Consider the following 27,462-nt stretch of genomic DNA (forward strand, 5'->3'; position numbering starts at 1 on the left):
AACATTTTTGATGGTAAAACAGCATAGAACACTGGTGTCTCTGTAGGACCCATTGGTAATGATGTTCAACAGTTTTATTTTAATAATTATTGGCCTATCACCTGCCAAAGACCTCTTGAAAGCCTGACTAACCATATTGACAGGTAAGGTTTTGTGTGGATGCATATTTAATGCTTAAATTAACTGTAAGAGGTAAATAACAGTTTAAGCTTAGAGGAGTCTTTTGGCTATTTCTCCTAATAGGTTACAAGCTTATAAATATTTTGCTCCAATCATGTCCAAGGCAGAAGTTTCTATTCCCCTCCAGGACTTTATTTTGAAGGAGAGTGCTTGTTCTTTTTTAAGTTTTTATGCAATTAAATTAATTATAGGAAGATTCCTGAGGGACTTGTTAAAACCTTAACACCCCTGGCTTGAAACTGAGGCTAAATGAAATTGCTTGATACTGATGCCTTTTAAAGATGATTTCTTAATAGTGTTCCCCTTCCGCCTTAAGGGTTACTACATTGTTCAGTCACAGTGAGACACAGCAAAAACAATTCATCAGCGTTTCTTCTCATTAAGCCATGCTGTCAATAGATTATTTGAGATAGCAAGTTTTCATTTCCATAAAACTGTACTTAAAATTATGAGAATGAAAAAGACTTTAGAGCAATCACTTAGGCCTTCTTGGCCTTTAGTTTTCTCCTCTGTAAAATTAGGATTTAAATGTTTTCAGGTTCCTCTCAGCTCTAGAAGCTTAGACATTTTTTTAGTTTTTTGAGACAGGGTCTCGCTATGCAGTTCAGGCTGGCCTTGAACTCACAACAATCCTCCTGCCTCAGCCTCCCGAGTGCTGGGATTACAGTGTGCCGTCACTCCCGGTTCAGAAGCCAAGAACTCTATAGCATAATCTAACCCAAAGCCTTCAGAAGCTCACCAGTTTGTAGGGTATTTGAACACTCTTTATGAGTCACATTAAAATTTCTTGTGAAGTCCACTTCTGTGGAGGACAACTTAAAATTGGCCATGCTCTGTGGACCTCTCAGCTACCACCTGCATTATCTTTCCACTTTTGGGATTAATCCTCTATCTCAGTAAGAAAGTTTTTTCCGCCTCTCCTCCCTTGCTTCCTAGTTTGGCCTCAGGGTTTAAACTCAAAACACTTTTGTCTGGAGCTTCTTCCAATGTGCTCAACAGTTTCTCCATACCCAGGCGAGTGGCTCCTTCCCCATTCAGTGTATGCCTGCTGTGTTACTTGGTGATGCTTCATTTGCTGGAAAAATTACACAGCGGCTCCCAGTGCCTCTGCTCTGACTTCATGCGCACCGCCCAGGCCTAGAACAGGTACCGGGATGGAACCCAGCACTGCTCGACAGCCCCAGCCCTCCCGTGAATGTCTGAAGAGTCACTTGAGCATATAATCACGTATCCTGCCCAGGTATTCATTTCATGCTGTCTGCTCCAATACAGTGTGTTACCAAGTACGTTTGCATAACTTAAGCTCCACATTGTTAGGTCTCTGGTTTAATTTTCCAAACTCCCTCAGTTTTCGTGGTCAGATTGCATGACATTTTGATACTACAGAACACTGTCCTTACATGAGAAGGCCAGCTGTCACCACACAGAAGTTCATCACTTCCCAAGTAAAATGTCCCTGTTCACCCCGAGTCTGATGTGAAGAGAGGAGGAGATTGAGGAAAAGTGGGAAAACAAATCCTTGTGGTCACGTCAGGCCATGGAGACCTGAGATCCCGGCTTAACCACAACCTCGTATCTGTTTGTCACAACACCTACTGCTTTTTTCTACCGTGACCTACAGGGCTGTTCAATTTGTGCTTAATATTCAATCTTAAGTCACTCACAGAAGACCTTAACGATCTTACCTCAATTCCCGCGTCGGTGATGTTGCCGCACTCAGATAAAGAAAGTTCCTTCAGTTTCTTGTGTTTGGAAAGTGCTATCAATCCCTAAAAACACAGAGATCGCCTTGTAATTATAATTTAGTATGGAAGTGTATTTTAGTAAGCATCTGTGCAAACTAACAGCATAAAAATTTTGTGCAAACTAAAAAAATAGCTTTTATCTTGTATTTCCTTACATTTAAGCATAAAACCACTGTGGATAGAAAACGTCAGTAAGCACAGTTTTCAGGTTGTCCATACTGTTACACAAAAAAGGTTACAGAACTCCAGAGCCAGAAAACTTCTTAGAAAGTTATTATGTTGCTATTTGTTTCCAGATGTTATCTGAATCAAAACAAACAACTCTTACAACTTTATTTTGAAGACACTTTATGTGGCTAATGAATCTGTTAGTAAGTTCTTATTTATTTCTAACCTAAAAATCTGCAAACCCATAGCTCACTTTTACAATTCTGAATGCCTTGAAGAAAAAAGGAACGGGTTTTTAAATAAAGACGATATTCCCTCATAAATAGTCCACTTCCTTTTCAGTTTTAAAGCTTTATTTTTTGTAAATAAAAAAATAGACTGCCCCTCACATTTTTATGTGTGGTTGTGCTGTACTATCTTTCCCTACTTAACCCCTGAGCTGGCAGGTCCGGCCCTCAGATAAAGAATTAATACATGGGGTTTACAGATGCTGTCCTTCTGTTTTGCACTCAGGATCATGTTACTTTCACAGTTCCAAAAGATAGGCTTCCTAAGCTAGGTGGATAAGGACAGGGGTTTTTCTCATTTTTCTGTTCTCCCTTCCTTTTCTTTCTCTTTCTCTCTCTCTCTTTCTTTCTTTTCCTCCCTTCCTTCCTTCCTTCCTTTTTTTCATTCCATGATTCCAGAGCCAGCTGGCAGGAAAAAATGTTAGAAATGACATCGGACTTCTCCTTTTTATATTTTATTTGCTGGACTGGTTTACATTTTATTGGTCTGAAATGCAACATTTGGGCTATAACTGAAGATGCATTATGTAATATTAGATCCTGTATTTTTTCCAGATGCACAGACTGTGTCCTTTCATTTAAAGAAAAAAGCAAAAACAAAAGCCAAAAAGTCCAAACCAATGGAAAAGGGCTGGATGTAAGCCACTGTTTAAACTGTGATTTCTAGTTTTGTTTAACAGTTCTGTACACCAACCAAAAATAAAATCACCCTGTTCGTTCTTTTCATTTTATTGTGACTGTGGATTCTTTTGTTAAGAACACATTATGTTTTCTGTTTCCTTATTTCAAAACAAAGAATGGTCAAAGCCTGTGTGGCTGTTGCATGTGGTCTGGGTTCCAGATGTGGATGCTATTTTATTCATGCTGCAAGAATTGGGTGAGTTTAGATATTCCCCAGTGAAAACCAAGCCGAACAAAAATACCAACAAGAGATGCAAATTTGTCTCTTTGCTCTATGCTTGATAACAGTAAGTATGCTTTATTATCCTACGGGAATTTTGTTCTGTGAAATAACCTCTAAAGTTTTCATTTAGATTTTACTTTCATATAGCCAAATCAGAGTTTTTTTCCAGTTTTCATTTCTCATTAGTACATGTTTGCAGCACACCATGATTACATTCAATGTGGGGAGTTAGTAAACGTACATAACACATCTTAATTCTTTCTTCATCCCCTTTCCCTCCCCTTTCCTTCTCCCTCCCTCCATCCCTTGATCCCTCCAATTTTTTAAGGTTAGCTGCAAATAAAGTCTATTTGCTAAATATGATGTTATCACCCTATATGCCATTTACTATTTTAGTAAAAAATCATTAAAGATTAAAATACTGAAATGGAATGCCATGTTTAATCACTATAAATGCTCATTTCAGAACATGAACTCAAAATTGAATTGATTGACATCATTAGGCATTAGATAAATCCACAATGAGATGCCACAACACATTTACTAGGATAGATAAAACATAGACATAAAAAGTGCTGAGGAAGATACGGACAATTCGGGCACCTTCGTCTACTGCTGGCAGAAATGTAAAATGCATCAGCCATTCTGGAAAACAGTGTGACAGTTCCTTAAAAAGTTAAACAAAGAACAGCATGGGGCTGGCACAGAAATAGGCATGTAGACTAGTGGAGTAGAAAGGAAGACACAGAAACAACCCCATGCAACTACACCCATTTTGATTTTTGAAAAAGGGGCCAAAAACATATGCTTGAGGAAAGACAGTCTCTTTAACATGTGATGTTAGGAAAGGCGAGTACCCAGAAGGAGAAAAGTGCAAGGAGGTCCTTCTCTCTCACCAACTACCAACTCAGATCAAAACAAATCAAAGACACAGATATGAAACCTAAAGCTTTGAAACTGCTGGAAGAAAACATAGGGGAAACACTTGACTCCACAGGCACTAGCAAAGACTTTCTAGATAGGACCCAAACAGCTCAGGAAATAATATAAAAAGTCACCTTAACTACAACAAATTAAGAAACTTCTGCACAAAAAAGAAACAACCAACAGGGTGAAGAGACAACCTACAGAATGGGAGAAAATCCTTGCTAGCTATTCTTCCAATAGATAATTAATGTCTAGAATATATAAAGAACTCAAAAAGCATAACACTAAAAATCCAAAGAGCCCAATCAATAAATTGCCATATGAACCGAGCAGACACTTCTCAAAAGAAGAAGTTCAAACGGCCAATAAATATATGAACAAATATGTCTTAGTCACTAGGGAAATGCAAATCAAAGTACACTGAGATTCCATCTCATCATAGTCAGAATGGCTATCATCAAGAATGAAAAAAAATTTTTTTAAAAAAAGAATGTTGGTGAGGATGTGGGGAAAAGAAACCCTTCTGTACCGTTGGCAGGATACGAACTAGTACAACCATTATGGAAAATATAGAGAATCCTCAAGATCAATATATACAGTGAAAAGGAAAGAAACTGCTCAAAAGGAAAGAACAACTGGGATGGGGGAAAAGAGAAAAGAAGGAAGTGAGGAAAAGGATATTTATATATACACAGGATAGCTAAGGTAACTGTTATTAATTTCTATTAGTTCATTGAAAGGAACAGTTAATGCTTACACTGTTTGATCAATTTTTCATGCATGTATCTGGTAATCTGAGCAACTACTTTGAAGGTAATAATATGCACCATAATACCATTGTTAATTTCCTATGACCTTGTTTTGAAATTCTATATCATTTTATTGTTTTTTTCTCTTTAAGATAAAAAGTTTAAAAAGCTAAAAATAGGCATACACAGCATTTGATCCACCTGTGCCACTCCTTGGTCTATTCCCAAAGGAATTAAAGACAGCCTACTATAGAGATACTTGAAATACCCATTTCACAGTGGCACAACTCACAATAGTTAAGCTGTGGAAACAGCCTAGATGCTCATCAAAAGATGAATGGATGAAGAAAATGTAGTATATAGTGTATACACAATGGAATAACACTCAGCCATAAAGAAGAACGAGATCACCTCACCTCACCTCACCTGTAGGAAAATGGATAGAACTGGAGTTCAAACAAACCAGTTTCAGAAAGTTAAAAATCACAGCCTTCTTCTTATTTGATAAGCAATATTAAAATACATAAAAAATAAGAAGAGAGAGGACAGGAAAGTAAAAGGTAGCCTTCTAGAGACAAGGAAGGGGATTAGGGCAAGGGGAAGGAAGAGGAGAGAGGTCATGGACATGAAAATCACAAAAATGTTATATGCATATACTAATATACCATAACAACTCTCATTATCTTGTACTACTAATATACAGAGTTACCAAATGACCCAGCAATTATACTCCAAACCCAGAGAAATTAAAACTGGTATCTGCATGAAAATCTGGGCATGAATGTTCTCAGTAATATTACTCATAATAGAAAAAAGTAGGAATAAGCCAAATGTCTACCTACTGATGAAAGAGTAAATACAATATATTGTATCCATGCAACAAAATACTATTTGGTAATAAAAAGTACTGATGCATGCTACTGTATGAATGAACTCTGAAAACATTATCCTAAGTAAAGGCAGCCAGACCCAAAAGGCCACAAATTGTAGGACTCCACTGATATGCACAGCCCAAAACAGGCAAATATATGGAAAGAGAAAATAGATTAGGGGTTCCCTAGGGCTGGCTGGTGGGCCAGAAATAGGAGTGACTGCTTCTGGAAAGGGATCTCTTTTCAGAATGATGAACATGTTCTGAAATTAAGATTGTGGTGATTGTTACACAACTCCGTGAATACACTAAAAAATCTGAATTGCATACTTTAAATTGGTTAGTTTTTCATCTTAATAAAGATGTTGTTTTAGAAGTTGAATTGACTGATATAATAATTTCATAAATAAAAACCAGAAAATACTTCTACAGAGTCTGTCAGTCCAAGATGAATATGGAACTGGTCAACTTTTCATACATTTTTGTTAGTTCAGATGTAGAAGATGTGGTGTTAGGGTAGAATGTCAACTTGATTGGATTTGTGATCTGCCCGAGGGATTGGGGTAGCACACTTCTGGGTGTGTCTGGGTGGGCCAGGGAGGCATGGCCTGGAGTTCTCTATATATTCTATTACCTGTCCCTCTCTGGCTGCATTCCCTTGCTCTGCTTCTCAGCCACAACGAACTAAGCAGCTTTGCTCCGCCATGCCCTCTGCCATGATGTTCCTACCATGGAGCCAGCTGACCATGGACTGAACCCCCTTAAAAGGTTAACCAAATCAAACCCTGACTCTTTTAAATTGTGGGTGTTGGGTATTGTGTCCCAAGAACGGAAACACTGACTAATACAATGAACAATTAGCAATTCAGGGTGCAGGAGGTGTCACTGGGGTCATGCCTTGGACCAGTTACTATATGATCTTGCTGCTGTACTAAACCCAACTTTGTACCTGAGCAGCAGCAAATCTAAGCCAGTAAGAGGAGATGGAACCTCCACTAAGACCTTTGCCATTTTGCTGACAGGAGAGCAGTGTGAAACATAAGGCTTAAAAAAGCAAAGAGGAACTGAGCTATAAGAGACTTGGCCTTGTATATTATCCTAAGAAACCTGGGCTTCATCCAATGCAGTGGAGATAAACAGAACTGCCCGCCTCTGAGGCACGAGTGACCACAGCACAAGTAAGAGTAGGGTGTATGTTTTAAGAGAGATACATGAACCACACAGCAGGAAGTGACTGTGTACAGTTGAAAGGAAAAGGTGTTGATCTAGAGAAGACTTTCTTCCGTTTCTTTGTAAGTTTTGTTGGTCTTTTTGAGACAGGGTTTCACTATGTAGTCCAGGCTGGCCTTGAACTCACTTTGTAGCCCAGGCTAGCCTTGAACTCATGGCGATCCTCCTGCCTCAGCCTCCCCAGTGCTAGGATTACAGGTGTGCACTAGCATGCTCAGCTTAGAAAAGACTTTTGATGAGAAAGGAGAATTTGAATGAAGCCATTAAGATTGAAAATGATTTTGACTAGCAAAATAATAAGAACAGTGTTGCAGGCGAGGAAAAGGCATGAACGGGGACTTCACTTGGAAAGTGTGAGTTGTTTGGAAGTAGTTCAGAATGGGGTCACCGGGATTAGTGAAAGAGAAGCCAGGACGTGGCCAGGAACAGACACATGCACACAAGACGTTTGGAAGCAGAAAAATCCTTGAACACTACACTTTTCCCCCACAGTTTTACATCTGGAATTGTTTAGCTAATATAGATAGACATCAGCAATGAACTAGCTGCCGCATGTTGGAATGTGTGTGTGTATTTACTATGCGGCTGAGTCATACTACTCCTGGATTAGAATATGACCCACTTAAACATACTATAAAACATCCTTCCCCTAACTCTTTATTCTGCAAATTTTCAGAAAGGTTCAAAGAGTGGTACAATGAATACTCACATGCCCTTTACCTAAATTCATCAGTTATACATATTTTTCCATGTGGACCCAGATTTTACTCATGTATGCATGATTATACTTTTATACTTACATATATATATATATGTATCTGCTTTTACATAACATATAAAGTATTTCTGAACGTTTTGAAAATAAAGTTTCAGCTATCACGATGCTTTACCCCTAAACGGTATATATGCATCTCCTTAGGAAGAGACATTTTTCCACATAATTATATAGCATTGTGTACACACAGTACAGTCATACAGTCCTACCATACTGAACAAAAGTAATAGTAACACCACAGTATTTAATACAAAGTCAGCATTCAATTTTATATTTGTATCAAGGACCCAGTCAAAGCTTACCCTTGCATTTGGTCATCACATTTTTTACCTTTCTTTCTTTAAATTTTGTCCTTTAAAACACTGACTTTTTTGCAGACCCAAAGCCAGTTACTGTGTGTGGAAAAATCCACAGTCTGGATTTTCCTCATTGTTCCTTATTACAACTAAGTTCAAGGTAAATAATTTTGCAAAAATACCTAAACGTTGCTGGCTCCCACTGGGAGGCACACAAGTCAGGCTGTCACGCTGTCAGCAATGGCGCAGGGTCGCTTGACCCAGGTCTCTTCTTAGAAGGCTACCTCCCCTTTTCCTTTAATCAGTTACCCTTGGTGTGATTCTCTCACACTGCATGAATGCTGTTTCCCAACAACCTGGTAGTCAACGATCTTAGTATTCATTGGTGATTCTTGACTAAATCAACTATCACAATGCTTGGGAGTTGCAAAATCCTGATTTTTCAGTTCTTTCCTTCACTCTACTTTTTCTTTAGCTGGTATTCATTTAAATCTCTTTTCTATCATCTTTCCCTGAACTCTGCTGAATATTTTGGAAGGTGCTTTGAGTTCAATAAGATTAGTTTAAACACAACATTAACTGTCCTGATTAACTTTGTTATCCATTAATAATTTTTTTTATGGAGCTGGGGATTTAGCTCAGTGGCAAAGCACCTGCCTGGCAAGTGCAAGGTCGTAAGTTCGATTCCTAGTACCGGAAGAAAAACAAAAACAAATAATCTTTTTAAAAAATTTTTGGTGGTGGTGATGGAGATAGAACCCAGGGCCTTGTGCATATCAGGGGCATTTACAAAAGGGATTTATTTTGATTGGTGTGATTGTTACTTGCTGGCAAAAGATGACACTTTGAGGAAAAGAAAAACATCAACATCCTGCTTCATTAGGAGACTGACTGCATATCTGACTGTAATTTAGAAACAAACTCATGCTTTATACATGAAAATTAAGTGGATGAAACTTCGTTAAACAGAGTAACATTCTACACGTAGATCTATGCTTTTGCGCATGGCTTTTCTTCTAAGATTTTCTACTCTTAGAGAATGTCTGGAAAGATGGTCTGGCATTATGGAATTTGAACATTAGAACAAAACATAATGCAATTTATCTGGCAGCCTCACTGCTATAAATCATTCCTGTTTTGGAACACACTAATACATGCACACCAGGACAGCGAATAAGCATAAGTGAACTTTATAGTCTGTCTTGCATACGATTAAAGAATCATTATCTTTTAAAATAGTACATGAAATTGCATATTTGGTCCCAACTTTAATGTGCTTCTCTTCATCTTTCAATGGTCTTTATGAGCAGTAGCCTGAGGACTTTAAGACAAACGTGTTAACACACATTTTCATCCACAGTTGTGAGAGAAACCATCACAAGGGTGGAGAAAATAAGGCTGGGGACTTTCAAAGTGAAGAGACCTGCGTGCCTCGCATTCTGGTGGCCCGAGAGCCCAGAAGCACGTTGACTGAGTCATGGTGAACAGAGAAAGGGAAATGACTGCAGGCGGGGGAGGCGGAGGCCTGGAGTAGCCTCGCTGGATGACAACCCACTGTGTGAGACAGCACCAGCCCCTCCTCCGGGAGGGACCTCCGTGACCGGAGCGTCTTCCACCAGCCCCCTTCAGCCTCCTAAAGATCCTGCCACCTCAGCGGTGCCATGCTGGGGACAAGCTTCTAGCCCAGGAACCTCTGGGGGACAAACACATCCGAAGCCCAGCAAACCTCGCAGGGAGCGGGAAGCTCTCGCCAAAACAACCACCACAAAGTGTCCCATTCAACAGGAAAAAGTAGGCAGAAAAATCTTCAGGATTATAAACATTTTAGGGCAAGCCCTGTCTTATTCTTATCTTTAAATTGCAGTCTAGAAGACTACCTTAAATGTAGTAGAAAGTAGAGAAGGAAAAAAAAAAATAATGAGTTAATGAATACATGAAAACTCTCAAGAGTGGAAAAGTTGAGAAGTTCTAGTACACTTTGGAATATCCTGCAAACATATAAAATGATTCTTATTAATAATAATAACAAGCTTGGGTTTAAAAAGCAGGATACAAAATTAAATCTGTGTATATGTGCATGCATAGTTCATGTATGTATGTGTACATACAATGAAAAATTTAAAAATTATTAATTATCAGAGGGTGGGAAATAGCACAAATATATTTCCATTATTTGTATTTCTTTTAGTGCTACTAGCATGTTGGTGAAAAATGTTTTAGAATACTTTGAGGAGAAAAACCTAACCCATAAATTACCATTGAATATTTTTATGAATTAAAGAAATACATAAAATATTAATTTCACACTTTATGCCTTTATAGAGCTAGACAGTTCTAGTCTACATTCTGTTCTAAACAAATAACATCGATATTCAAGAAAAGTACTAAGTTATGAGTGTTAACATGTGTAAGTATTTTATGCATAGATGAAAGACTGTTTTGCAAAAATTGAGGGTTCTTTGCTAACTTCATAGTACATGGCCCACCTGTGAGGTGTGACCCTGCTTTCTGAAACACCACCTCCCCTGGTTCCCATGACGTCACTCTGACTTCTTTCCCAGTTCGTTTCCAATTTCCTTTGTGGATTCATCTTCCAAATCCATATGATACACATTGGTGTTCCCTAGAGTTCTGAATTTAACCATCTCTTCTTCTGACTCATCCAGGGCTCCAACCACCCTGTATCTAGTCCTCCTCAGTCCCCTCTGCGTCTAGACTCCTTCCGCCATCTCTGAATCCTGCGCAGATCTCTCTCCTGAGTCCCATATCTTGTTTTCAGAGGGAGAGTTCTCAAGCGTAAAGCTGCAAGACTTCAACAGGTTTTTTTGCACTTCATGCTGCCTTCTAAAGGAAGTCTGGTTGAGCAGAATGGCTTGTGAATCATCTTCCTTTGACTTAAATACACGGCTCCTTCCTCTGTACTGTGCAGCTTTGTGCCACTCTTTATAGGGCTCAGATGTCCCAGTGGGGAAATCTACATAACTTATGATATTTGGTATTTGAACGTAAGATACCAGAAAACACACGGTGAAATTAGACGGAGTGAGGTACCCAGGAGTGTAGGATGATTTGGAATCCTGATGTAACTATTGACAGTACAGATAATGGGAATCCAGGCCTCCTTTTCTGCTGCTTCATTTACTTATTCTGAGGATAAAAGGGAGGTGTAAGTTGTTGTGACTGAAGGAATAAAAGTGGGGTGGGAGGTTGTTGAAATTGCTTGTGTAAATTTTTTGCTTTTAGTAATTGTTGAATCGGGATACACCTTATGCTTGGTTTTAGACTTCCTGAGAAAAAGCAAAGCAAAACAAAGCAAAAACAAAGATTCCAAAAGTCTAATGAGGATGTTCACCTTCCTTCGTAGCTGGACCAAAGGGGCCCATTGTCTGGGGAAATGTGCATTGGTACTTGGAGACCACAAATTATAAATTGACTTGCCCTGCCTTGTGGGCTAGTTTTGGAATGGGGAAATCCCTCTTCCTCTCGGTGAGTGAGGCTCACACAGCAGGATGAAGTCTGCTGAGGACAATACAGGGAAACTAGTGCCCAGGTGTGGGGAGGAACCTTAGCTTGTTTCCTTTATGATATTTTCCTTTAAGATAACTTGCCCATTCAATCACTGCTTCTATGCTGTTCCAGGAAAAGCGCTGTACCCCTCCCTCTGCACGGGCTCAATAGGATGGTGGCTAGAGGGAGATTCTGGGCCTCCTGTGCTCTGAGAGCAACTGGTCATCTCCAAGTCCTGCTGCACCCCTCTATTCTGTCTCTTGCTCCTTCTTTTCTTTCCTGCCATATGTGGTAACCCCGGCAGGAGACTGGGGACTCACTGCAGGCATCCTTGATAACTGGCACCAGGGAAGGTCTCTCGTAGGTCCTGGTGTTAGACATGTCCAAAATGGAATTCAGCATCTTGTCCTTAAGCCCTAATCCCTCTCCTAGGTTCTTTGTTTGGTTGATAACACTACCATGCCCTCAAGTGATCAAATAAAAGGCCGGGGTATTGCCTGTGTCTGCACCAACCCCACCTCCATTCCCATGTCTAGGCATTTATCAGGCTCTACAATCCTCCCCTAATATATCATTATCAAGCTCATTATTTCTAGCTGTCACTGCGCTATCTCACCCCTCCTTTGACAGATCCTCCACACTGACATCAGTTACAATCCCTGTGCACAGATCCATACACGCCCTTCCACTTTCTCCTTCAGTGGCTGCCTACCGCGCACAGTCTGAACCACGCTGCAGACCACCCAAGGCCATTCCCATCCTGCCCTCCATCTCTCTCTCCGTCTCCAGCCTTGTCTCTGGGCTCATCCCCTCTGCTCTCAGGCCATGGTCCAACTGCAGGATCATTGGTGGATCCCCAAGGACGACCCTCTGTCATGCCTCCGCGCCTCCCCCCTGCTTCGACATCCACCCAGGACGACCTCCTCTGCTTTACCTCGAACACAGCTACTACAGCTTTCACCTGCTCTTCCAAAGCTGACAAGCATGACAAAGACACCGCGGGGGACAGACACAGATGAGCTCACTCTCCACTCCACCCGCTGCTGTCACACACACCTCCCTCAGAGCAAACAGCCCTCCTACCTCCTCGTTCACATAAACACTCACGGAGGTGCTCAGGTGGTTAGCATGTGCCAGGTACTGTGTTAAGCATTTGACATGCATTGTCTTATTTTCTTTAATCCTTACAGTGACACAGGAAGCTGGCGGTACACCACCGTTTTAAAGAGAAAAACCCCTTGCACTGTTTGAAGCTTTGAACTCTACAGTGTAGTTACTTTTCTTCCATGGTCCCTAGACTGTATCTGGACCCAGGACCGTGTCTCATAGTTTAATACTCTCAGAATTGAGCAGTGTCTGATACACAGTCCACACTAAGTATCTGTTGAACGAACGAGTAGCCTCTACAAAATTACTTGTTTTTTATGAACCCAGGTTTCTCTTCTCTCGTTGGCACCCCTCAGGATTCTCGGGTGGGATGTATTTTCCTTTGGAACTGTTTGAGTCCGTGTTTACATTCTATATGCTGCTTTCTGAAAGATGATCTCTGTCTGTTACTCCCTGCCACATCCTTTTAGGAAAGAACAACAAAATCTTGTTCCTGGAAGTTTTTATTATCTTAGACACCTTCTTCCCAAAATCACAGATAACACTATCTTGTATACCATGCTTGAAAATTTCTCAAGGGGTTGTTCCAGTTAGCAATTACAACTTTACAAAAATAAGTAACCTTTCCCGTTCAGTTGCTTTTGTTCATTTTGACTTACTGATGGTTAGTATAAATTTTCTAATCACATTCCTTTTTAAAGTACAAGGGTCTTGCACAATATGAGGGTCTGACCTAATTCACTGACCTACAGGTCCGATGGGAAGCAGGCTTTGCTCCACACACAGAAACAAGATCCCTGTCTCTGCTCTTCTTGAAGGGAGAGGAGGTACGAGTCTGTGTTGCCTGAGACTGAGCAGGCCTCGAGAGCGCCTGCCTCCACTGATTGGGCCTGAGAGGAGGCTTATGCTGCTCAAGGGGCTTCTGGGGGAGGGCAGGTTCTTGTCGGGCACTTCTGTTTGCACTGTTTCCCGCAGGAACTTTCTGGAAGCAGGGGACAATGGGCTATAGCACCTGTGAGGAGAAACCACTCTCGCTGTGGTTGGGGGTCCAGGAGACAAAGGAAAGAGTTAAGGAGAAATCCCACCGCATTTGGGAACCCCAGTGGGGCCAACTTTTTGTTCTGTGCTTTTTGAAAATTCAAGGCAAGTTTCTTTGCCTCTGAGTTACCCCACTACCTTTTAACTCTGTCTTCTCCTTCTTGAATCCCAAGGGACTCCATGTGCTTCCTGCTTTAGAGGTTCCCTCTGCCAGAGCTGTGTGTGTGTGTGCAGGTGGTCTCTGCAAGTGTCTCATCACACTAAGACCCACAGCAGCAAGCACTCCCACTCCAGCTCGGCACAGCTGAGAAAATGCTCAATACTACGGAGCTGTAAGTGTTTGGCTGAAAGGAAGGAAATCCTGGCTTTAAACCAAGCATCCTAAAGACAGGATGGCTCCGCCTCTGCCCTCAGGACGTTTACAGTGCGGCAGCTGCAGAACAAGTATTAAAAATAAGGAGCTCAGTGCTTTGGTGCAGGCACAGAGGAAGTGCAGGAGAAACACAGAGACTCCAGGAAAGTGCCCCACAAGGGACACCCAAGAGTTAACTGGCAAGAGAGAGGGTGTTTGGGGCAGGAAGAGGAGAGGGCAAGCCGGAAAGAAGCGACAGGAGGCGCACGCTGGGAGTGCGCTGGAAGGCAGCACGGAGTCCCTCTGGGACCCCGGCAAGGAGGCCACAGGCTCGGAGGTGCATGGACCCAACCGCAGTGGGTTGGAGACAGGATCCGAGGGCTGTCTAGGCAGGAGAGGGTGGAAAGACCAGTCGTGCTGGAACTGAGGCAGAAGCTGTCAGATAAGAGACAGACCACCCAGTGACTGCTACTGCTCACACACTGGCTTCTATCTGACTATATTATTTAGGAAAGGGGTTAGAAATATCTGATTCTAAACAGCGTTATAATATGCTCAATTTGAGTTGGGCGTGGTGGCTCACACCTGTAATCCCAGCACTTGGGAGTTTTGTACACCTGGAAATGTGGAAGTTTTGTACACCTTGATCCTCCTGCGGCAGGAGGATCAAGACCAGTTCAAACAAGCCTGGGCTACAAAGTGAGCCCAGGGCCAGCCTGAACTGCACAGCAAAACCCTGTCTGAAAAAAATGTCAAAAAAGACAAAAGATATATATCCAATTAAAGTTAACATGGAAACCAAATGCCAATATTCAATTAAGATTTTTTTGGACAATTCAATTTGAAAACAATTTGTGTTACCAATAATTTAAGAGCCAGTATCACAGGCCATCTAAATAGATACTAGATAACAAAGACTCATGCTATAATGAGACAGAGATGAGATGGAAATTAGGAACTAAACAACACTGATTTAGAAAAGCATCTAGAGAATTAATGTCACCATGTGATTTATGTTTTTTAAAGAAAGAATGCGTCAGTAATATAAAACCATCAATAATGCCTAGAAACTACCTAGGCTGAGAAATGGTTTTCTGATAATTATGCCAAAAAAAGATCAAAAGTCACCATTAACTATTTCAGGATGCTTTAATTGTTGTCCTCATCCTTAGAGCTTAAGTGCCCAGAACTACCTTCCCAGGCAGTGAAGAAAGGAGGGAACAGCACATTCCAGGGAAACATTAAGGTGCACAGGAGTCCTGAGGTAGAGAAGAATTCGGCTTGAGGAGCTAAAAGAAGGCACTGGGAAGGGAATGAGTTGAACTGGGGCACGAGATGGTATCACATGGGTGGGGCTGGGGTCTGTTTAATTGATGGGAAATGTTCTTCAAGCTTGGGTCTTCCCCTGATTAAGTTTCTCTGATTTTAGACACTGCTGGCTGCTCCCACTCCACTCCACCCTGGACTACACTCACTTGCTTCTCTTACCACCTTGTGGATGTTCTTGCTTTAGTTCTGCTCACGGACTCATCTTCTTCCCAGCCCTTATGGCCTTCTGCTGTGTTCTTCCAGGTGTACACTACTTGTCTTTCTTTTTCTCACAGGTGAGACAAAATACCCAACACCCAAAGTTAAAGGACGAAAGGCACATTTGGCTCACAGTTTGTGGCGCTTCAGTCCACAGTCTGCTGGCTCTAAGGCAGGGTGGCGCGGCAGAGGGGCACTGAAGAGGAGAAGCAAGCAGTTCACAGCCACGCGGGAAGCAAGAAGCAACAGAAAAGCAAGCGACAAGCCACAAGTGCTAACCAACAGAGATGTTATCTCTGTCCCAGAAGGATGCCCAACCAATCAGTGGACTAAATTAGTAATCACACCCGTGTGATCCCAGTGTCACACACTCCAGATCCAGCCAACTCCAAAAAGCCCCACCTATGACTGCATGAGGCTTTGGGGGGACATCTAGATACAAGCTGTGACACCTCATCCTCAGGGTCTCCCTGACAATCTTGCTGACATCCCACCTCCATGATAATAGAGGCCCCACCTGCAGGTCCAGCCACCGTCTCTTTCCCAGGCTTTGGCCCGAACGTGGCACAGATTCTCAGTCTGATAAAACCAAAATAATCTTTTCCTCAAAACCTGTTGCTTTTCTTACATTACATAATGTTTTTGAAATAGGAATTTCATCCACTGAAAGCCATATTTTAAAAATCATTATCACTTTCCCATCCTACCCTTAGATCCTAGTTTTCCACAACTAATCAACCACCAACTCCTTCAAGTATTATGTATTCTTGAATAAGTCTCTTCCAGACTAATCCTAGCCTAACCTCCTTCAAGAACACCTCGTCTCTAACTACTAAAATACCTCTCACTGGTCTCCCCGCCTACAGTCTTTCTCCCCACAATCTATTGTCCAGAGGTCAGGTCACATAAACTACCTACAACAGGAGGTTTACTATGACTCTACACTAAACACTGTTGTTTTATCTACTGGTTCAAGTCCATACTGCTTGGCACAGCATGAAATTCCCTCTGGAACATCTCTTTCCCACATAGTGTGTTCTAGCAGGATTAAGCTGCACAGAGTTTCTTAAACAAGTGTGTGTCTACCTGCTTCTGTGTTGAAAATCTCTCAGTTAAGCGTCTGTTTTCTGCTTCCCTCTGTCACTACACCTGCTACACGATATTTAAATGACCCACACCTACCCTTCCAAATTGGCCTGGGGAGAACAGGACAGTTTGGTAACCAAAGAGCCCAGCACTTGTTCCTTCAGGCAATGGGTATTTATCAAGTGCCTGCTACTCTGGGCTTGTGGGAAAACATCAGTGAATGGAATCAAGTCTCAGTGCTCATGGATCTCACATTCTACCAGGGGCACTCCAGGAGATGGCCTAAACAGCAGGTGATCATCATCTAGAGCTTACAATAAAATTTTTTGAATCTGAATAAATGAAAGAGTCTCCTTAAACCACTGTCTAAGCACACCATCCAGAACATTGGTCTGACTCATTTTTTCCTTGGACAACAAATATGGCAGTGACTGAGGCAACATAAGCAACAGAGTGAGCTGCCCTGATTGTGGATCCTGTGGTCTTGAGTAAGTCATAATTCTCTTAACTGGCAGAAAACATTCTCCCGTATACAAGAAAAACATTTCCCATATTTAAATAATCCTAATTAGGTATTTCAAATAGCTATGGAAGATCAACGTTCTCCAAAGAGACCTGGCCCCTCTCTATCTTACAAGCAACATCTCTCACTATCTCCTTGTGATCCCCCCATACCCAAGTGTGTGGATTTCTTGATGCGATCACACTGAAACTTCTGTGTTGTGCGCTGTTTCCTGGGCTTACAATACACCGCCTTTCTCCTTCTCTTGGAGCACACGGTATTCCTCAGCCCTCTGAGCAGGGGAGGCTGTGCTTCTCCTTATTCTCCACCCCATCACACTTTGCAAACACTTGCTCCACCAGAATGTAGGTGCGAGGAGGAGGGACCGTGTTGCATGCCCGGCTCTAAGTACAATGGGGTGAGGGTAAGTATCTGTTACTGCACCAGCAGGGCGCTACTAGCTGAAAGAAGAGAGAACTGAGAAGAATTGAGAAATAATTATTAGAAAACATAAGAAATTTTCTCCCAAAAGGCACAGCTGCTTACTTTTGATCTCTGGTGCATATATGTAAAGCAGTCCAGCATTTAGATTCTAAACGTAAGCCTGCAGTCAAATTTGCACTTCATCAGAACTTTGGTTCACACTGGTGTTTAGCTGCCCAACTTGACATCTGGCCTGACTCATCTAATTTGACCGTTTAAGGTTAGCTTGCACAGCTGTTGCAGCAGTGTTATGTCAATCACTTGTCTTTTAAATCAGAGTTTAACTGACTCAGAGGAAGAAAGTAACAACCTCCAGAAGACTTATTTTCTAATCTACTTATTTTCTAATTTTCTAAGACTTATTTCTAATCAGTTAGCAGAAAACAATGGCTATCCATTTGCAGCTCTCTGAAATTATGTATATTCTTCAGAATAAATTAAAAATAAAGAATGGAACTTGGGAACTATATTCTCAAGTTTTAACTTTTCCTCAGTATGGTCTTCAGAAATAGATTTCTCTAAATGCTAAAAAACTCAAGATGTAGCATTTAGCCTTCGCTCCATATATTCAGCAAGTGTTACCAGTCATTGCAGCTTGTGATAAGTTCTGTGTTATCTGTGAGGTAAACCTTGATGTTTCACTATGCGCTTTGATGTTGTACTGCCTGTTACCCAGTGACCCTTCAGACAATAGCTGGACACTCTGCTCACACACAGCAGGGGAAGGCTCTTACACAGGAGAAAAAACCCCTGGGCTTTTAAGCTTCAAAAGCCTAAGTCCTAAAAAGACTTGGGGCATAACCTGTTTTGAAACCATGTAACCATTTTTTTCTACTCCTAGATTAGACGAAGAAGCTATGCCAAGAGAAAATGAAAGAAGACAAGAAGGGAGGAATGGAGGAGAGGAGAAAGAAGAGGAAAAGGAGAGGACAGGATAGGGGGAGGAGGGCAGAAGAGGGAAGGGGTGAACACAGAGAAAAGCAAAAGAATGAGCTGCTGTGGGACCCCCAAGCTGACGGGACCTTCCCAGATCTGTTCTGCTGGAGAGGAAGTTGGATCCTATGCATATGTTTTGGCATGTAAGATTAAATGAGAACCCTTTCCACCATCCCCTGGAAGGACTGATAAAAAGAACGAGACACCAGAGATTCCCTGTGTATATCATTTTATCAGTGAAGATCCAACATGGAAAACAGAAACAGCTGAGTATTTATAATCCCTTCTGTGAACTCCAAATGCCTCACAAGCACCAGCCTCAACTCGGACTCTAGCTGACACGGGCCAGCCAGAGCACAGCAGGCTGAAGCATGGGTCTGTGGACAGACACATCCACAAGGCAGGAGCAGCATGTCTGTAGGGGTTGTTTGGGACGATGGACGTCAGACAGATTCACAGGGTCCCCGTGCTACGGCAAGGCCCTGAGCATGGCAGACATGACAAAGGAGCCTGAACATGTGAAGTGCCCTTGGACCCGGGACAAGGAAGACACTGGAGGGATCTGCCAAGACAAGAACCTAAACACCAGATGGCCTTTGGACACCTCCGTGAATTCCAGTTTGTTTGGATCACAGCACCGAGGAAGATGAGACATTGAGCTCACCATACGGAGCTGACTACGAACAACTCTTCCCCACCCCACTCACCTGCTGCACTTGGAAGAAAGTGTGGAGGGGAGAGGGCAGCAGCAGGCAGAACAGAGACCAAGAGGAAGTGTGCTTATAGATAAGGGAAGGAAAGCACCTAGACCAGTGAGCAGACAAGTCTTTCATCAAAAAGCACTTGCTGCTGGGGAAAGGTGGACGCAAAACACAGAGGTCTAGGATGCCGTGAGAAGCGGGCCGCGTTAAAGGTGCGCTGGGGCTGGAGATGTGCGCACAGAATTTCCAACGGCCCGCAGGGTAGGGCTTCCAAGTAAACGCCTCACAGGTGAGATTTGCTCTCGGGCTTTGGGGATGAATAGGGATTGAGCAAGCAGATGGGGTAGAGAGACAGGAGACTAGTGTGTGGCAAACTGGCTGGAAAAGGGGCTGTGACCTGTTAATTACAAAATCCCAGGACACCTGTGCAGAACAGTTCTCAAAGCCCTGTGTGGACTTCTCGCGATAACTCAAGCATTTTGGGATAGGCCGCCTAAACCTGACATTAGCGTGAGGAGTGGGTGATCCCGAAAGGAGCTCTCCGCTCCTGTGCACTTTCATAGTATCCCACCCTCACGCTGTACAGTGTACTTTTCCTACTTGTACTTGGCTCAAATTCCTTCTGCAAAGCCTCTTTTCCTATCTTTAATAAATGTAACACCTTACTACCTTTTGTGCTTGTCTTGACCAATTCTTTGCTCAAGACAGAAAGAACCTAGAAACCACTTGTAGAAACACCAGCACCTCAAAGCCCAGTAGTAGGAGGAGTTCTCACCTCCATTGTCTTCTTGCAGCCATTCCAACACACTGACTTTTAAGAGGAGCCTAAACATTCCTTGTTTATGAGTAGAGTATTGAGGTCTTTCAGAAACATGGCCAATTCATAACTTCCCTTCCTTGGATTAGTAAATGAGGCAGTGCTGCAGCGGTAGGATGGGTGTGTCCGGGGGTTCAGCTCTGAGAGCAGTATCAACAGCTCATAGGAAATAAGTTCCTTCAAATGCATCCTTTTGTAGACTTTATGAGGCCATTTCTAGAATTTAGTCTTCAACTAAAGACTTAGATCTCACAGCACTTTTTTGCAGAATAAACAATCCATAGGAAAATATATTTAAGCTATCTAAAATACCAAACTTCTATGATGAATTTCACATTATCATGTAATACTTTGATCCTAAAATGATTGCAACTTGCTATTCTGTAAGCAGAGCAGCAAGACCTGACTTACAAACTGCCTCACATTTCACTATTCTAGAAACAATATTCTAAGTTTGCCATTTTAATCTCATAATTTAAGGAGTAAAACTAACTGTTGCTCTCTTTAATGTTTAAAATCAGAAAATGATTATATTATGAAAAGCAATAATAAGCCCTTGAACTGTTTTGATTATTTTTTTTACCTCATCAGAAATGACTGTTCCAGAGAGATCTAGTGATATCAAAGAAGAGAGGTTTACAATATATTCAATTCCTTGGTTGGTCAAATATTCACAATTTCGTAAAGTCAAGTAATTTAAATTCAGGCAGCTAAGAGAAAGCAACACGAAGAATTAATTTCAGCTTTCAGTCATATCATCATTACAAACGTCTTTGTATAAAAACTATCTGGGGGAAAATGAATGATTTTTTTTTTTTTGGAACCAGGAATTGAACTCAGGCCCTTGCACTTGCCAGGCAGGTGCCACTGAGCTGTATCCCTGGCCCATGAAATGATATTGAAGCAAAATTTTCCTTTTCTCCACGTAAGTATAAGCCTAAAAGAAGAAAACAATTTGGCATTTTAAAGTCGGATGAAAGGAAGATAAACTATAAGGCTTTCTTTCAGTTTCACACTGCAGTTTCTAACAGGCTGTATACACACATATCGCAGGCATAGAAAACACTGTTACATATGCACTCTGACAAACAGCCACTAAAGAGTGCAAGGAGAAGTTCCTCACTTACCCCTTCCACATTTGCTGCGGGAATTGAGTGTGACCTTGAATGAACACAAGGCCTCTGACAAGGAAGAGGGGTCAAGAATAAACCAATCAGCCTGAACACCTCTGGGCAAATCCTGGAGTTAATGCTTTCAGAGACAATATCCTTGAAAAGTTCAAAGAAGTCACACATACCTAGATATTCAGTACTTCATGAATGACCCCATCTTAACTTTTCTTTTAGGTGACATAGTAAGAAAATGGCTCAGATATAGTCAGAAGAGTGGTTCAATTGATGACTTCCATGTCTTTGATTTTACTGAGGACTGGATCAGCTTCTGGGAATCCCAGATGGCTTGGAGTCATCTCTGACCTCTCTTACTAGCAAATATACAAGTACTAATGCTATGAGGTAGAAAATTGCTTTACATACCGCTCTGAGAGTTTCACAAGAGTGATATCACTCAGGTGCACACAGTTACTTAAATTGAGCTCTCTTATCCTGGTACTCGAAGGACCATCAACAAGTTGCCTCAATCCCGTATCACCAATCCTGGAGAAAAGAAAAAAGCTTCACATGTCATGTCATATATGGATATATAGGGTACCATTAAAATAACAGCTTCTATACCCAACATACTTGCAAAACAGCAAATGCTGCCTATATTCAGGAATGTTGTTGACATTTAAAACCAAATTTGATCATATAACTTTAATGGAATGGAAAATGTACAGATGATAGTAATAGAAGAAGTATTAATAAAATTGTTACTTGTTTTCATGTGTTAATTTAATTAAGTAAGCATAATTCTTAATAACACAAGTGGCCTCTTCTCCCAGGTTAAAATGTGACAAAGTTAAGCAATCCCTAATACGATTTCATGCAACAGAAAAAGACCAAACTTTCAGACACAGAAACCAAAACCAACAGCCAAACGGCCGCCAGAATCTTGGAGAGATTTCTGCTAAATACAAGGTCAGTTCAACCAGACTGAGGCCAGTAGGTGACCACAGGTCCTTTCCTGAACCACAGAGAATTGATGCTGGGAAAGACTGCCTCAGCCTTCCTGCAAGTCCTAACAAGAGGCAGTATGAGCCGCTGTGTTCATCCTGCTTTCGTCCCAGCAGGAGATGGGCTCTACCCATGCTCTCTTTTCCTTCCCCTGGGATGTTTATTTCTAATTATATCTGGAGTGGGCTCAGCAGTGTACTAAGAGTATATTTCCTCAAGGGTCTAAATTGTGGCAGAGTCTTTTGAAGTGTCTTGTCCACTATAGTCTGGAAACAGAAATTTTCCATTGAATTTATCTTTTTTTTTTTTTTTTTTTTTTTTTTTGTCTTTTCTTCTGGCACCAGGAATCAAACTCATGACCTTGCGCTTGCCAGGCAGGTGCTTTGCCGCTGAACTAAATCCCCAGCCCTCCATTGAATTTAAAATTAACTTGCATATCCTGGCTAAAATACAAGAAGGGAGTTCCATTTTATTTCACATATTTGTATAGACAGGATGAAAGATACAGATACACATACATATGCACACACGTGGATCTCTGTAGTCTATCACTACATCACACACTGACACAATCTTTGTGTCTTAAGTGGCAAACATTTTTTCCTGCATCTCCCAGTTTCTGGATTGCAGGAAGTGGATGTAGAACAGCTGGGTGGTTCGAGGTCAGGGTGTTTCTGGAGCTTGCAGTCAAGATAGCCTTGCTATTTTCTGGGTTCCTGTTGCATGGAGGATTGTTTTCCATCCTTTGACTTTCAGTTTATGAATCTCTTTTTGAATTAAATGTGTTTCTAAGCTATTACAAACCATGCCCCTATACACATGGGTGTGCATATATTGCTGAGGTATGATGCTTTTAATCCTTTTGGGAAGGAGAACAACTGGATCAAATGGAACCTCTAGTTTTAGTTTTTTGAGGAATCTCCACACTGATTTCCACAGTGCTGTCAGAATTTGTTATTGATTTCTTGATAACAGCCATTGTTTCCAGGTTGAGATGGAATCTCAGGGTTGTTTTAATTTACATCTTTTGAATGACCAGTGATGCTGAGATTTTTTTCATATTATTTACTTGCCGTTTCTACTCCCTCATCTGAGAAGTGTCTAATAATTTCAGGTGTTCGTTTTGGGGTTGGGTCTTTAAATGTGGGGGACCTGAGTGTTTTGAAAAGTTTTTAATATATTCTAGACATCAGCCCTTTATCTGAGGAACAGCTGGCAAAACTTTTTCCCACACTGTGGGTTGTCTCTTTGCTCTGTTGGTGATTTCTTTTGCTGTGCAAAAGCTTTTTAATAAGATGAGATCCCAATTGTTGATTCTTTGTGATATTTCCTGTGCAATCGGAGTTTTGTTCATGAAGTCTTTTCCTGCACCAGTGTCTTCAAGAGTTTTACCTATTCTATCCTGCTTCTAGGAATGAATTTGGGAGTACTGTCTCCATTTCAACTTCATTAAAGAGTTTGAGAAGTAACAACATCAGTTCTTCTCTAAATTTCTTACAGAATTCAAATTTCTTGTGAATCCTCTAGGGCCTGGGCTTTTCTTTGTTGGTAGTTTTTAAATGCATCTTCAACTTCATTAACTGATACTGGTTTATTTAGAACTTTTATATCTTCTTGATTCAGCTTTGGCAATTCATATGTATCTAGGAATCTGTCCATTTTGTCTACATTTTCCATCTTATTAGAATATAGATTCTTGAAGTAAGTATTGATGATCTTCTGGATTTCTGCAGGATCTGTTGTGATTTTACCCTTTTCACCCCTAATTGTATGGATTTCAGCCTTTTCTTTCCTATTTTTGTTAAGTTTGGCTAAGGGTTTGTTAATTTTATTTAATCTTTCAAAGAACTAACTCTTCAATTCACTGATTCTTTGTACTTTTCCTTAGTCTTCATTGCATTTATTTCTGCTCTGATCTTTATAACTTCCTCGCTCATATGAGCTTTGGGCTTGACTTGACCTCCTTTTTCTAGAAGCTTGAGGTTCAACATAAGGTTATTTGAGTTTGCTGTTTTGCTGATATGGATATTCACTGCTATAAATTTCCCTCATAAGATTACTTTCATTGTGTTCCATGAGTTCAGTATGTTTACTGGAATTGCCATTTAGTTGTAGAAACTATCTAATTTGTTCTTTAATTTCATCTGTGATCTATTGGTTGTTCAAGAGGGTGTTATTTAATTTCCATGTGTTTATGAAATTCTTGTGGTTTCTTTTGCCACTGATTTCCAATTTCACTTCACTATGGTCTGATAATATGAATGGAATAATTTCAGTTCTTTGCATTCACTTAAGCATGTTCTATGAGCTAGTATATGGTCTATTTTGGAGAATTCCTGTGTGCAGCTGAGAAGAATGTGTATTCTGATGTTGTGTGAAACACTCTGTAGACATCTACTCAATCCATTTGTTCAAAAGTTTGGTTCAGTTCTGATATTTCTTTGTGGATTTTTTGGGTCTATTTGACCTTTTTGTGATAGCGGGTATTGAGGTTCCCTGTTACAACTGTATTAGTGCTTATTTGACTTTTCATGTCCACTAACATGTTTTATAGAGTTGAGTGTGCTGGTGTTTGGCTGAGTCTGGCAGGTCCATGTCCAACGTCATGCACATGACCATTGACCAGAGGCTCTAGTTCTTTATTGGCCATAGGCTGTAGGCCTCATTTATTAATTCAAGTTTTTCCCATTCCAAACCCTTAGGTCTCTCCCAGCTACCTCTTCACCCATGCTGCCTTTCTGCTGTAATCATAGAGACCATGGGCTAACAGTTTGTAGCTTAATTTGTAACTCTGACTTGTCTTATGTTTTCCCAAATATTAGCCACCTTCATTATAGATCAAATGTTATTTGTTCTCAACTGGCCCTATAAAACTATAAGAAATCTACACAGACAAGAGGCAGAAATACCCACTGAAGAGGTTTTAGCAGTAATTTGATCCTTTCCCCCTTGAGAATACCAAGATAGTAGCCCAATACCACTGGCCCCACTGAAAAGTTTCAGTAAGAGTTTGCTATCTGCCTATTTGTCAAAAAATCCACACAGAAGAGATGTGTACCAGAGAGGAAACCTCACAGTTAGACTGGTTCCTCAAAAGTAAGTCAGCAAGTCCATTTGGGAAAATAACCTTTGGGAAAATAACTGAACTACCTGTGGGAACCCTGACTAAGAAGTGTAGTCCATGTGTTCACTTAATGTTACAGGAGTCCGTGAGTCCTCATCCTGAGCTTCTCCTGTGCCCCCCATTACCAGCCCCTCTTTCACATTACCACAGACAACGTGGCAAGAGGGTTGGGTTCCCTTGTTACCAGAGAACTCTGCACTTACCTCTACCAACCTTCCTATTTAACCATGAGTCAGGAGCTCCTTCATACAAGGGACTGTTGCATCCTCGATATCCAGTATTTGTTGACTATGGACTAAATGGTTTTTTTACCTTACACAGTTTGCCAAATTCAACACGGTCAGTTGCTTCAAAGGTGCAAGTGACTTGAGGCTACTATCTGTTATTCCCTTGCAGTCAGCCATATAAATGTGATTGATATTTGGATAATTCCTGACTATAAATTTGAAAGATGCATCAGTGATCCTTTTATTTCCTGTTTAAAAAAAGACAAAAAGTACTGTATTTGTAATGCCACCAAAACAGAAGTAAAACTTAATAAGACAGAACCACGTTTTTAATATCATAGACCTTCAAATCGAATCTTCCTGAGGCTGCACGCAGAAAGAGCGTCGAAAGCACTATCAGAGATATGTGGTGAACCAATGAAAACCACTGATGCAATCGATCGGCACTTCTCCACTAAAGCCTTCAGAAGAAAAGATACTTAAATTAACCACACTGTGGAGAACAAGCTCAGCAAGGTAATGAGGTCACCCTTCTCTCTCAGTGTTTACAGAAATAGACACACTAACCATGTTCCTGATTTTGAAAAAAAAAAGTGTTTTCAATATAATGTAACATACCGCATGTGAGTAATGCAGAGGGATCAGAATTAAACCATGTTACAGAACAACTGGAAAACACGAGAGGCTAGAATGCTGGAAAAAATCACTACATTTGGCAGCTTCACATGGAGAATTAAATTTAAGTTAATCAGAACTGGGGTCAGCACTTGGATGGGAGAGTTAAATTTAAATTCTATGCTTAGATGATCACACCACTGAGACAAAAATATCCTAATCATAAGACTAGGTTTTTTAGCGTATTTATTTAAGGATTGAAATGTTCAAACATTTTTGGAAGTATACACGTAGCTGTGTGCATGTGCATGCATATGTATGTGTGTAAGCCTTTATATGATTTTCTATTAATTATAATGAAAGACCAATTCAAGGCATTACAGTATATGCTCATGTAATGGGACTAGAAAAAAATCCGTCCCCAACCACCTACTTTCACGCAGTTGTCTGTCAGGGTGGGCATGTCATTCATGGTCAGGTAGATGATTCCAGTGCAGCTGCTCGCAATGTTCCTGAAGCCTTGGACTGAAATCTAAATTGTACAAAGTGGGTGAAAATCATGGGAGAGCCCATTGACATGAACGCTAATAAAACCCTAAGGTAGTACACACCTCAGGGGGTCACGATTTTGTTACATTTCCATCTTAAAACCGTAAAATAAGGCAAACAGAAGACCGGAACAAAGAACACAGTCTTGACTTTTTGTCTTTATCGCTTTATGTTCAGTGAGGTGAGATTCCCACAGCATTAGCCATTTTGGTAAGCCATTTGACTGTTCATGATGTTGTGCATCCACCACCTGAATCGGGTTCCAAAACATTTTCATCAAGACAAAAGGAAACATTGTACCCATTAAGCTGCTGCTCCTCATCCTCCTCTTTTCAGCGTCTGGCATCACAAATCTGTGTTCTGACTCTGAACACTCACATAGATGAAATTATATAATATGTGTCTTTGGCATTTTTTAAGGTTTATCCAGTTACAGCGTGTATTAGCACCTCATTCCTCTTTATGGCTTTATTCCTTTTGATAATGTTCTATTGTGTGGTTATATAGTCCGCATCTGACAATTTCCAACTGAAAGTCAAATTTATTAGGCCCTATCTGGTGACTCATTTTGTTCATCTATTTATCTGCTGATAGACATCTGGATTGTTTCCATCTTCTGCATATTTTGCATAGCTGCTGTGAACA

The 27,462-nt window shown here is 41.0% G+C and overlaps 1 protein-coding gene across 5 annotated transcripts in view; it reads right to left on the reverse strand.

Moving 5' to 3' along the window:
* Positions 1 to 27,462, reverse strand: part of Fbxl13 (F-box and leucine-rich repeat protein 13) — a 189,409-nt gene that overhangs the window by 26,897 nt on the left and 135,050 nt on the right. For all 5 annotated transcript variants that reach the window (XM_013510517.1, XM_013510515.1, XM_013510514.1 and 2 more), the window contains 6 exons: positions 26,702 to 26,800; positions 25,997 to 26,114; positions 25,739 to 25,901; positions 21,724 to 21,843; positions 20,772 to 20,898; positions 1,866 to 1,949 (listed from right to left, as the gene is read on the reverse strand). In XM_013510517.1, the coding sequence (XP_013365971.1) occupies positions 1,866 to 1,949; positions 20,772 to 20,898; positions 21,724 to 21,843; positions 25,739 to 25,901; positions 25,997 to 26,114; positions 26,702 to 26,800 (711 nt within the window). The remainder of the gene's footprint in view (positions 1 to 1,865; positions 1,950 to 20,771; positions 20,899 to 21,723; positions 21,844 to 25,738; positions 25,902 to 25,996; positions 26,115 to 26,701; positions 26,801 to 27,462) is intronic.

Source organism: Chinchilla lanigera, unplaced genomic scaffold, assembly GCF_000276665.1.
Source record: "Chinchilla lanigera isolate Chin_1 unplaced genomic scaffold, ChiLan1.0 scaffold00009, whole genome shotgun sequence".
In the NCBI taxonomy this organism is placed as follows: Eukaryota; Metazoa; Chordata; class Mammalia; order Rodentia; family Chinchillidae; genus Chinchilla; species Chinchilla lanigera.